This window comes from Delphinus delphis, chromosome 4 (assembly GCF_949987515.2).
Source record: "Delphinus delphis chromosome 4, mDelDel1.2, whole genome shotgun sequence".
Classification (NCBI taxonomy): Eukaryota; Metazoa; Chordata; class Mammalia; order Artiodactyla; family Delphinidae; genus Delphinus; species Delphinus delphis.
Genome location: NC_082686.1, coordinates 70993069 through 71006364, shown reverse-complemented (window position 1 = coordinate 71006364; position 13296 = coordinate 70993069). Strand labels below are relative to the sequence as shown.

Here is a 13296-nt window from a genome sequence, read left to right as displayed (position 1 = left end):
CCCTCGTCATTTGTGTCATTTGCAAATATTTTCTCCCAGTCCGTAGGTTGTCTACTAGTCAAGAACTATCCTCCAAAAAGGCTTAGTTTGGGTTCATTACCTTGTAACATAAATAGCATGAAGGGAGGGAGCAGTCTGCTTATGGTTTCCTTTGCTGTGCAAAAGCTTGTAAGTTTGATTAGGTCCCATTTGTTTGTTTTTGCTTTTATTTCTGTTGCCTTGGGAGACTGACCTAAGGAAACATTGGTATAATTTATATCAGAATGTTTAGCCTATGTTCTCTTCTAGGAGTTTTATGGTGTCTTGTGTTATATTTAAGTCTTTAAGCCATTTTGAGTTTATTTGTGTGTATGGTGTGCGGGTGTGTTCTAGCTTCATTGATTTACATGGGACTATCCAGGGTTGTTTCTACCTTTTGGCTGTTGTGAATAATGTGTCTGTGAACATTTTTATCTGTTGGAGTTCTTGCTTTCATTCTTTTGTGTATATACCCAGAATTGGAATTGCTGGATCATATAGTAGTTCTATGTTTAACTTTTTGAGGAACCGTGATGCTGTTCTCCACAGTGGCAGAGCCATTTTACAGTTGCACCGGCAATGCACAAGAGTTCTAATTTCTCTACATCTTTACCAACACTTGTTATTTTCTGTTTTGTTTGGTTTGGTTTGGTTTTGGTTTTGATAATAGCCATACTAATGGGTGTGAAGAAATTGTTTTATTACTGGAAAAACTCACTGAAGAAAGTGCCTTTAACATGGGTTAAATAGGTTAGCTAATATTTCACCCTGTAATTAGTCATGCCTATCTACCTCGTCACAAGCAGCTTGGAATACTCAGGTCTTATTTCCATCAGAGCAGATGAAAATATCTTCTCTGGGTAGGCAGGCAGATACAAAGAAGAGAGCCCAGAACGGGCTGAGCCATTCATTCATACCCAGCTATGGAAAGAGTGAGGGGAAGGCTGGGGAGAGAAGGACAGGAGCTCTCTGGAGAAGTCCTCCTCATGGAAATATGTGAGGAGGGAGCAAGTTTCTTAACATTTATGTGAGTTTTGACATTAAAAAGCCTTTAACTTCTTATAGTCAAGTAAATTTGCTTTAGAAAGATAGTCTAGTTTTACCCTGTTCTCCTAGCCATCTAGCCCAGTTTTGGATATGTGTAACCTAATTTGAGAAGTAAGGGTTTTTAGGAAACACAGTTCTACATCCCAAAAGAGCAATGCTCATATAGTCACATGGGAAAGTTTTAAAAAATTTAATCCATACCTATTAATAAGTGTAAATAGCTCTGTGCCTGGACTGTCCCACCTAGTCAATGTAATTGAACATTTAAAAAATGTTTTGTTTGATTATAAAAATAATATATTAAAATTGGAAAATGTGAAACAGTAAAGGGAGCAAATTAAATCATTCATAATTCTTCCATCCAGTGATAACCACAGTTAACTGTTTTGTGTACTTTTGTTCTGTGCATATATTTTACACACTATATAAAATTCTGTAACCTGTACTTTTAGTGCTATTAATAAGTGTTTCCCCATGTTGTTAGAAACTCATAAACATTTTAATTGGTGAATACTATTCTATCATATTTCTTAATCATTTTCTTAATGCCATTCATTTAGCTTATTTGTTTTTCTTCCTTTCCTCTCCATTCATTTCCTTGTCTCTTCACTTAATTTTTTTTACTATTATAAATAGTGCTACATTGGACATGTTTGCATATTATGTTTGTCTACATTTCTAATCGTCTGTCTGGATACCTAGAAGTGAAGTTCTTGGACCAAAGAGCATTAACATTTTTAAGACTCTTAGCAGAAGGGAGGAAGTCTCCCTTGACTTGTATACTTTTTGGTATAGATTAAGACACAGTTGAAATTAGAATTAGTTTTAGCTGGGATTTATTTGAGTATACAGGCTGTGAATTGAGTTGTTGTTGCTGTTTTTTGTTTTTTTGTTGTTTTGGGTTTTTTTGCAGGCTACTCAGTTGTCTTGTGGTTTTATAGAAAAATTCTGCTTCTGTCTTCCCATTGCCTAATTCATTCAGTGGAGATGTATTGAGCACCTGTTTATATCCCAGGCTATACACTAGGTGCTGCGTGGACTGCTAGGATGAGTAAGAAGCAGTCACTGCTCTGTGGAATATCTTTTTACAGCGCCAGGAGGTACATGTGTTGCAGTCATTCCCATCTGTTGTCAGTTGCTTTTTCCTCAGCTAAGCAGACTGCTCCCTCCCTTCATGCTATTTATGTTACAAGGTAATGAACCAAAACTAAGCCTTTTTGGAGGATAGTTCTTGCCTAGTAGAAAGTAGGAATTTTGAACTGTGGCTTGACTGGCACCTCCTTTACTACAGCTTGCATAAATTTCTGCCTGTAATTAAATGCCTTAAGGTATCCATCTCTAATTCCTCTACCTGGGCTCTGGAGCCCACCTCTCCCCCATTTCCTTCTATCACTTTCCTGAGTTGTGGTGAGCCTTTTTCTCGTTACTATATCCTGCCTGTCAGGCACTTACAGCTACCGTTGCCTTAAGCCCATAATATCACCTTAACCACTTCTCTTTCTCCCAGTCTCTCTTCAGTTATTGCCATCTGGCTCTGCCTTCATCATTAAATTGGAACTGTTATCTCTTGGTTGTTAAATCTTTTTTTTTTTTTTTTTTTTGCTGTGCCTCACGGCTTGTGGGGTCCTAGGGGCCACAGCAGTGAAAGCACCGAGTCCCAACCTCTGGACTGCCAGGGGATTCCCTTGGTTGTTAACTCTAATAGAAACTTCTCAGTCTTCATTTTCCTTCACCCCTCAATAGTATTAAACATTCTTGACCAAAAACTTACTTGAAATATTCCTGATTTTCTTCCTACTACTTATCTACTTATCTCCTCTCTGTACTCCTCTTGCTTTAAAACTTTTCCTTAGGGTTCTCTCTTAGACTCTGTCCCTTCTCTTGTCATTTTATAATATTTCCTAGGTGATTTTCTTTACTCTCATCATTTCAAATACCAGTTACATGCTTATATGCTGATCACTACCAAAATCTGTATGTTCAGTCCAAATTGTGCTACCTTATTGCATATCTCCCTGTGTTATGTCCCACAGGTCCCTTAAATTCAACATGTTAAATTGGAACAAATCCAAAACTTCCTTTATGATCCCCATAAAGGCGTTTGTTCGTATCTACACAGTTGTGCCAGCTGGAAATCTGGGTGTTCCCCTTGTCCCTTCTCTCTCACTCTCATTCCACATCTGATAAGTCAAGTCCCATCCATCGTTTCAACCTAATCACTATTGAATCCTGTGTCTTTGTTTAATGAATCCTGTGTCTTTAACACAGGACTCTACCCTTTCTACAAATGAAAAACTACCCTTTTCATTTGTATGACAGCTAAAAGCAGAGAGTTCCAGTGGGTCATTGTCTTTTTCTTCAAGGACGTACATTTTTTTTATATTAGGTAATGGATTTGGGATGGAGAGGAATCGCCTTTTTTACTTCCCCATCCTTTTCTGTGGATTTTCAGAGTGCTTTTCATTTAGAAGGTACTGAGCAATAGTGTTGAACTGAAATAAAAGGATGTGAAACTGTTAAAAAAAGTGGCTTAATTTTATTTTATTTTTTCATTTTAAAACTATGTTTAATTTTCACATATTTAATTTTATATATTATTTAATTTTGTTTTTATTAAAATACAAATAAATGCTTAACATTTAAAAATAAATGAAGAAAGAAAATCAGTGAAGAATAGAACAGTCTCTGTGGCTTCCAAGGTTCTTGCCGTTTCTCTACATATAATATTGATCGGAACCTCTGTTCTCAAAATACAGGGTTTAGTCTACCGGGGTCTAACCATGGAAACAGACTTTTTTAACTGAATTCAATGTTGGTGAAAAAGTAGTTTAATTTTAAAAGCTTCTGCATATCTTCCTTAAGTCTGATAAAGAAGGGTTAAGAAATGTGTGTTATAGTAATGAAGAGTTAGGAATTGAAGCAGTCACTGTTAAGATACCTAGGAGGTGATGAACCTCAAACAGAATAATGCCACTTGGCATATAGTTCAGTTAATCAACTGTATTTGTAGACTATCAGCTTCTAGCGCTAATTTCAATAAAACGTTAACAAGATCAGAATATACGCAATTTGTTGAGTGGTGGAGTTGGTGAAGGACTGAAGAAGAAATTAACTTTTTCATAGCTTATTTTTCTGTGTATTAGTCTTTTGGACCGTCATCTCTAATTCATAGAACACAGAATATTAGTATGATATAATCAGATATATGGTATATTCCCACTTTAACAACTAGGTTTTATTCATATTAACAGGTAAATCTTCTATTAAATTTACACATTTTAAATAGGAGCAAAGCATGAGTGTTAGAAGTACTACATAATAACTATAAGGAAGTAGAGAGAAGAAAGGAGAGGGAACGAAAGATGTTCACTCACAGAGCTTTTTATGCTGGCCACCAGATGGCACAGTGGTTCCACATCAGCTGGTTGCACTGACTAGAGAAGGGGAAGGATGAGAGAGGGACAGTGCAACCAGCTGTTCCAAGAATGGATTGCTCTTCAGTTGGTTCTTTGTAACCTCAGATGTCTGTTTTCTGTAGTAAAAGCAGGCCAGCAGTTTATAAGTACATATTTGAATTGGTTTCTTTTGAAGCTGGCTTTATGCTACTACCAAATGAACCATGTCAGTATCCCGCTTGTGATTTTTGTGAGAAGGTTAACTCTTTAGATGCAAGTATCAAAAATATTAAAACACTAAAAATTAAACATAAAACATTACTGTACTGTGGAATACGAGGATACACGTTCATTTTATTTAATGAATGATGCTACTGAAATTATACTCTTAAAAATTCATTGATAGTCATTAAATGACTGATATAAATAACTTAGATATGACCAAAATGAGGAATACCTTTAATAATATGAGGGACTAAACAAAAATAAGGGACATGAGGCATAATCTTTGATTGCTTTGAAATGAAGATTTTGTTTTTCTCAGTTGTAGATAGTTTATCTGAAGTTTAATAAACATTCTCTGCACAGTTCACATATCCATTTGAAGAATATATATAGTCCTAGAACCAGAGGAATTGAACTATAACTGAGTTGTAATGTTTTTATAGCATGCTAATAGCTATGAAATGCTTCTTATCTAGGAATGAAAGCTTGGTGTAGAGAACCTAGATTAAAGGGGAAAATTTTAAATGCTGAATTATGGAATATCTGGGTACTTTGGAGAAATATTTAATTTAGGTTATGTGACACCCTAGGCCTTTTGTGGATTGGTACAGAGTGTAAATAAATATTCAGGTTATGAAGCTACAGGACAAAATAGACCAAGAATAAGGTTTTTTAAAAATTTAGATATTATTGATATATAACATTAGTTTTAGGTGCACAATATAATTTTTTTTATATGTTGCAAAATGATCACAATAAGTCTAGTTAACATGCATCACTGGGCTTCTCTGGTGGCGCAGTGGTTAAGAATCCGCCTGCCAATGCAGAGGACACGGGTTCGAGCCCTGGTCCCGGAAGATCCCACATGCCGTGGAGCAACTAAGCCCATGCGCCACAACTACTGAGCCTGCGCTCTAGAGCTCACGAGCCACAACTACCAAGACCACGTGCCACAGCTACTGAAGCCTGCGCACCTAGAGCCCGTGCTCTGCAACAAGAGAAGCCACTGCAGTGAGAGGCCCGCGCACTGCAACGAAGAATAGCCTCTGCTCACCGCAACTATAGAAAGCCCGTGCACAGCAATGAAGACCCAACGTAGCAGAAAATAAATAAATAAAAAATAAATAAAAATTTTAAAAAACATTCATCACTACACAGTTACACTTTGTTTTTCTTATGATGAGAACTTTTAAGATCTATTCTCTTAGCAACTTTCAAATATACAATATTATCAACTATAGTCACCATGCTATAAATAACATTCCCAGGATTGACTTATTTTATAACTGCAAGTTTGTGTCTTTTGATCACCTTCACCCATTTTGTTCACCTCCCACCCCCACCACTGGCAGCCACTAATCTGTTCTATGAGTTTTGGGGGTTTTTTGTTTTTATTTTTAGATTCCATATATAAGTGAAGGAATAAGTTTTGAGGACAAGAACAGTTCAAGACAGCTAAGCTCTATGTTAAATATCTAAAACAGATTAGGAACTCTTTGGGAAATTATTTTTGGGCAGAGTCCAGGGGCATTGGGATTCCTCTGGCCCCCAAAAGCTGTTTAAGCCTGAAGCCTGGGGAAAACATGAGTGCCAGACTAGAAATCTCTGCCCTTTCAAGTACCAGTGGAACTGAAAGAAATAGCTTTGCTGTGACATAGGGCTGGAAGTAGGGCAAAAATCCAATGGGTTGGGTTTCTAGAGAAGAATCCTTCCTCTAGATTGGGGTTTTAGAAATTACTGAAATGAGAATTCAAATGGTACTGTCAGTTTTAACATGACAGAATACATGTATACTTATCATAACTTTGGGTTGGCAGTTTAGAGGTTGACAGCCTTTGTCTTCTTGAGATTAGTGACTGTATGAAACCAAAAGGACACGAGCCGTTTCACTTAATATTAGTAAACAGTGTTGTTTGCCAGCCTTAGAATGGAAGAAAAGTACAGAAAAAAAAGTAACATATACTCAGTCATGGGATCAGTTCTTTATTTCCAAGCACTTTGAAGAAATGAGATTAGAAGGGCACCCAACTTCCAAGCACTTTGAAGAAATGAGATTAGAAGGGCACCCAACATTGAGTTTATCCCTGAGGCATTCTCCTACTTGCTCTCCAGTAATAATAGCTACTAGAATCTTATAGTCAGTTTGGGCATTTTGTTGTGTGTTTGTGTAAGAGAGTATCTTTATCTTCATCTCTTTTCATTTGTCATTCAGATCAACCTAAGTCTTAAAAAATTTTTGTTCTGTTGGTTGTGTCAGCTCTCTCTTGATTTTGCTTTTGATATCCATGTTTTAAAGGTTGCCAATTGTCTTATACTTTCCATTTCCTAGATGCTGGTTAGCTGAAATTTTACCAAGTAAGCTCTGTGATTCAGGGTTGGTAGAGAAAATAAATGTTTAATATCGTTTGCATCTTATAGTTTAAAGTTAAAACTTTAGAGTAGATGAGTTTAAAAAGAATTCTTAATGTAAGTTACAAAATGAAAAATGAAGCCCATATATCAAAAAGATACATCAATGTAGGTGAAGCTTTAATATCTTTTCATAAGTATAAGGAACCTTAAAATATTGGAAACAAAGTATCAATAAGATACTGCATTTTCTATGAACCACTGTAACAGAACATTTCTGATAAATAGAAAAAGGGGGCAGGAGGTAAAGAAACTCACTTTCAGTAAGGCTAACGACACAGGTCCCAAATAAATCTTTCCAGTGGTAAGACTTGCAATGAGCACTTTGCCGCATGCCTATCTGGGGTGGGGGAGTGGGAGTGAGGTGTCATACTCATCAAAAACAGGATCTTCATTTTGAAAGCCCAAAGAATCAAAGACATAACATGTCCCACCAGATTGAGGAAGAACTATTCAACCTGGAGACCTTCTTTAGTTTATTCTAGAACCATAAAACTGGATTTTCTTTGTTTAGTATTGAATTAAGTTATAAAATATTTTTATTTATAATTATATGTATAGTATATTTGTTTCATATTTATGTAATTTTATACGTATATAATGACTTTATATATGAATATTGTATAGTGATTTATGGGGGATTACACTTGCTTTGAAGAACTCTGGTAAAGTCCTATGGGTATGAAATGTGGGGGATTAAATAGCTCTATTTGTTAACCTATAAATTTTACTTCTGAAGTAAGTTTGAAGTATTTGTAGAAAAGTATGTGTCTACAGCTTTTTTTCTTTAATTAATTAATTAATTTATTTACTTTTGGCTGCATTGGGTCTTCGTTGCTGCGCGCAGGCTTTCTCTAGTTGCGGTGAGCGGGGGCTACTCTTGGTTGCAGTGCGTGGGCTTCTCATTGCAGTGGCTTCTTTTGTTGCAGAGCATGGGCTCTAAGCACGTGGGCTTCAGTAGTTGTGGCGCTCAGGCCCAGTAGCTGTGGCTCACGGACTCTAGAGCGTAGGCTCAGTAGTTGTGGCGCACGTGCTTAGTTGCTCCATGGCATGTGGGATCTTCCCGGACCAGGGCTCAAACCCATGTCCCCTGCATTGTCTGGCAGATTCTTAACCACTGTGCCACCAGGCAAGTCCCTACAGCTATTTTTTAAACTGTACAGTTAACTTCCTGGAATTTCTTCTAATTTTCACTGACTTTGGCCCTTTCTGATCTTTTTGAAACAGTGATCACATGGAAAGTGTGTATGGCTATTTAATGAAGTACACCAACCTTGTCACTGGGTGGCAGTACAGGTAAGTGTGATTATTCTGTCACATCTCTCTCCCAAGAGACCAGAAATGGGGCTGATAATTTTATATTCTGATATTACTTCAGTACAAATATGGCTGGGAAACATGTTAGAGAAAGATTTACCATGTTTTTCCTAAAAGTCTAATGACTTTCTTCTCCTTTTTAAGGGGTAGGAGGAGTTAACATCTGTCCAAATTGCAGCCTCCAAATGCCTCAGAAGTTAGAATCATTTGTCCACTTGCCTTATGCATACTTGCAGTGGTGAGGCTTTTAGGGTGGTTTGGAGACGGCAAAGAGATTTGTGTTAGGTGCCTGTTCAGGATTCTCAAAAGTTCTCTGGGACCTTGGAGAGTTTAAATAACCAGCCGAAGGTCAGACAAGCACTCAATAAGTAGCAAAGCCAGCTATCTTAAATACTGTGTGGAATTGGTAGTTGTAGGGCAGGGTATTAAACCTTTTTTTTTATTGTGGTAAAATAAACATAACATAAAATTTACCATTTTAAACATTCTTTAGTATACAGTTCAGTGGCGTTAAATACATGCACACTGTTATGCAGCTATCACTTTCATTCGTCTCAGAACTTTTTGCATCTTCTCAGACTAAAACTCTGTATCCATTAAACAATAATTCCACATTTCCCCCTGCCCTGAGTCCTTGGCAACCATTATTCTACTTTCTCTCTCTATGAATTTGACTACTCTAGGTACCTTATGAAAGTGGAATCATACAATATTTGTCCTTTTGTGATGGGCTTATTTCACTTAGTATAATGTCCTCAAGTTTCACCTATGTAGCGTGTGTCAAGATTCCTAGCTTTTTAGGGCTGAATTGTAGTCCCTTGTATGTATATACCACATTTTGTTTATCCAGTTATCTGTCAGTGGACATTTGGGTTACTTCTACCTTTTGGCTAATCGTGAATAATGTTGCTGTGAGCATTGGTGTACAAAATATCTGTTGGAGTTGCTGCTCTCATTCTTTTGTGTATATACCCAGAAATAGAATTGCTGGATCACATGGTAATTCTGTGTTTAACTTTTTGGCGAATCTCCATATTGTTTTCCATAGCAGCTGCACCATTTTACATTCCCACCAGCAATGCACAGGACTTGCACTTTCTGTACATCTTCCCAACACTTGTTACTTTCTGTTTTCTGTGGGTTTTTTTTGTTTTGTTTTGTTTTTTTAATAATAGCCATCCTAATGGGTGTTAAGTGGTATCTCATTGTGGATTTTAAATTTACAAATGTTAAAGCTAGAATTTGAACCCAAATAGTTCTGACTCTGAAGTCTATGTTCTTGGCATTATAACATGCTGCTGCTTATTCACATGTCATTTGGAGACCTCTGCTTTCGGCTAGGTCAAAAGCATGATGGAATAACTGGAGCTGAATTTGCATTTTACCTTAAACAACTAGAAAATGGGACATAGTATATGAAAGAATGGTTTTCAGACTTTCAAAAAATAGTTGAAGCGCTGTGATGAACATGTGATTTATTAAAAGAGAAGGCAGTTTGGGCCATGTTTAGTTTGAAGTAACAGTAGGGCTTTCAAATAGGAGTGATATGCAGGAAGTTGGAGGTCATATGAGAGGTCAAAGCTGGATGTGAACACATAGAAGGGAATCATTCCTGTTGAAGTGAAAAGGGTAGTTCTCTAAGGTTCTCAGTTTTTTTTTTTTTTAAAAGAAGAGCAAAGTCAAGGGAGCCTTTTCATTTTGCATTTTCCCACCTCAGTTTTTATGTAATTTTTTAAAAGCTTATACATTTAAATGACATATAAAATATATATTTTTAAAAATTTATGTCACTCTGCTTTTAGCACTATTCTTTGTTCTCTTTTTAAAAAGGGAAATAGGTTAACTTTTCTCCCCCATGACATTAACAACTTTCATTCATATTATATTATTGAGAAAGTCTCAGAAGTGGAACAGAGTAAGAAAGCTCCAAAATATACCCAAGCTTATAAGATTTAATATATGTTAATGATGGCATTTCAGGTCAGTGGCAACTTGAGACCATGGGGAGAAGGGGCAGGTGTTTGTGTCATTGCATGAGGGAGCCTTCCAAAAAGATCCATTGGCCACTGGTTGCCTGAGGAGTTAGCTAAGAGATCCAAGCCAAAGTTCCAGTTTAGGGAGGGGCACTGCCTCTGCCCATGTGATCCCTCCAGCTGTTTAAAAGGCTAGTTTTAGCAGCAGCAGGAAGTGGGGATGAAGACAACCCATCCCTGTTTGCCACTGAGAACACAGAATCTTTTACCAACTTGCCCCATCAGAGAGGTCTCAGCTTGTCAACTTGATTGCTGCAAGACCACTTTAGAAAAAACTTCCATTTTCTGCCAACCTGGCTGGAGGCTTGTGGCATAGCAGAGATATACTGAGTTCTCAGGCTGGAATGTGCAGATTGAATGATAAAAGAGGAACAGAAAGTTTAAGAACATGTTAAAGGGCCTTAGGCTTAGAGCTCAGTTCCTTTGGCAGGCCTAGCCACTTTGTACCTGTGCTGCAGATAAAGCTTAAGTAACAAAAGCATTGCACCTGTGCCAGATATTCAAGGCAGTTTCCCTGCAATCCATTTCTGTTTGACTAAGGGCAACTTAGAGCAGCTTGGAAAAATCCAGCATGGGCGTACTCTATAAATAACTGCTTGCTTTGGAATGTAGTGCCCTAGGAATGAGCAAGACCCTCTCTTGAACCCACTTCCTTTCACTTTCAACTCTAATTCCTGAAGATGAGATCACTACCCAGTTGGCTTAGGAGTTCTATACATGCTCAGCGCTGAAGTCTAGGATGGTCAGAGCAAAGCACATGGGTGCCCTTCCATCCAGAATCTTCACTAAAGTTGATTTTTGCCATCATAAGACATACTTCCAAGTCAGAATATTTTTTAGATTAAAGTTCCGTTTGATAATACTTCACCTTAAGTTGTGGGCTATTCTGAAGATTAGTCATTTTCTCAAACTGACAGTCTGTAGCTTTGAAGTTGCAAAAAATAAACAATTATTTAATTTTCCTTTTAACAACGTAGGTGACTTTTCTGCATGTAAAGATAGATGCTGAATCTTAAGTCTTTGTTTCTGCATTTCTTTAGCTTTTTGGTTAGGCCAACTTGATAAAAATACTATAATCAAGAGTCTTGTACCCTTCTGGGCAAAATAGCTTTATTAAGTTTCCTCACTATGTGGATTGTCTCTCTGTCCCCAATCTATACATCTTGTAAAATATCTCCAGAGAAGTGGTGAAGGAAGAACATTTGAATTAATTCATGTATGATGAAAGACAGCCCAAAGGGCTCTATTACTGCCAGTGGGTCCATAACATTATCTTGGTGTTAGAAAGGTATTCAGTTATTGGCTCATTTCTATCATTTTACCAATCCCTCCTTTTGTATATCTAGGTGAGTACCTCCCATGTTGTAAGTTTACGGTAATGCTTTTGGGATAAGAAATATGTGTTCACAGCAAACTTGAGATTTCCAAACATGTTATTCTCTAAATTTTCTTTGAAGTGACTGCTTGTAAGAGAAGAGACCAGTCTTTTTCCTTTGACTGTTTGAAATGAATTGTGCTTATTGCTTAGAGCAGTCAGAAGAGATTTCTTTCTTTTCTCGTTTCCTTCGTTTGTTCCTTTCCTTATTGCTTGTTTGTTTGTTTGTTCATTTGTTCCTTTGTTCACAGCTTTATTGAGATGTAGTGCCCATTTGAAGTGTACAACTCAATGATTTTTAGTATATTCAAGAGACTGCTTTCTTGCTAACAGACCCCTTCCATTTGCTTGCTGAATTTTTTGTAGTAGATTCATGACTTAGTCTGTTCAGGCTGCTATAACAAAATGTCACCGACTGGATAACTTATAAACAACAGAAATTTATTTCTCACAGTTCCAGAGGTTGGAAGTCCATGATTATGGTGCCAGCATGGTCAGGAAAGGATCCTCTTTTGGATCGCAGACTTCACATTGTATTCTCACATGGCTGTAAAGGGCCAAGGGAGCTCTCTTGGGTCTCTCTCTTTTTCTTGTTTTCTGGCCTCACTGCATGGCTTGCGGGGATCTTAATTCCCCAACCAGTGACTGAACCCCTGCCCATGGCAGTGAAAGCACCGAGTCCTAACTGCTGGACCACCAGGGAAGTCCCTTGGGTCTCTTTTATAAAGGCACTGATCCCATTCATGAGGGTGTTACGCCCTTATGACCTGATCTCTTCTCAAAAGGCCCCATCTCTTAATATCATTACCTTAGCAGTTAGGATTTCCACATGTGAATTTTGGCAGGGACACATTCAGACCATGGCAGATTACTAAGGACACTTCATATGTTTTAGGAATTTAAGATGATTTCAGTGGCTATTTTTGTGTTAATTAAAATAATCTCTTCAACTCTTAGGGAAAATAATGTTAAACAACCCTTTTAAAAATAGGCAGAAATGTGAGGGGCAGTTCACTAAGTAGAACTACAGATGGTCAATAAACACATTGAAAAATGTTTAACTCCTCTAGTAATTAAAGAAATGGAGGTTTAAAGCTCTCAAAAATATTACAATTAATTTATCAAATATCATCAGAATATGTGAACATAATTTTTAAAATCACAAGCATACTAAAAGACGAATGAGAAATAGTCTTGCTTTCCCATCTCCCTTTTCAGGCATCCGCTTTCGACTTGTATTTTCTTCTCATTGTTTCTTTTTCTTTCCCTGAATAAAAGGCTGATCCCATTCTCTTCCAGTTTGGTATGGTTGATATGGTTGCCATGTTGCTTAAGACAATATCTTCTAGGAACTTGAACTGGATTAAATTGTCTACCTGGTTCTATTACAGAACACACTAACATGTCGAATGCCAAATTGCTCTAAACCCAAACATTAACTTTTTGAAACAGAAACTTTTTAGGTTTTTTTCCCTAA

General features: G+C 37.2%; 1 protein-coding gene across 1 annotated transcript in view; it reads left to right on the top strand.

The window, feature by feature from the left end:
* OSBPL11 (oxysterol binding protein like 11) overlaps nucleotides 1–13296 on the top strand; it is a 98730-nt gene that overhangs the window by 17465 nt on the left and 67969 nt on the right. The window contains exon 2 of the mRNA XM_060010821.1: nucleotides 8322–8390. Coding sequence (XP_059866804.1) covers nucleotides 8322–8390 — 69 coding nt within the window. The remainder of the gene's footprint in view (nucleotides 1–8321; nucleotides 8391–13296) is intronic.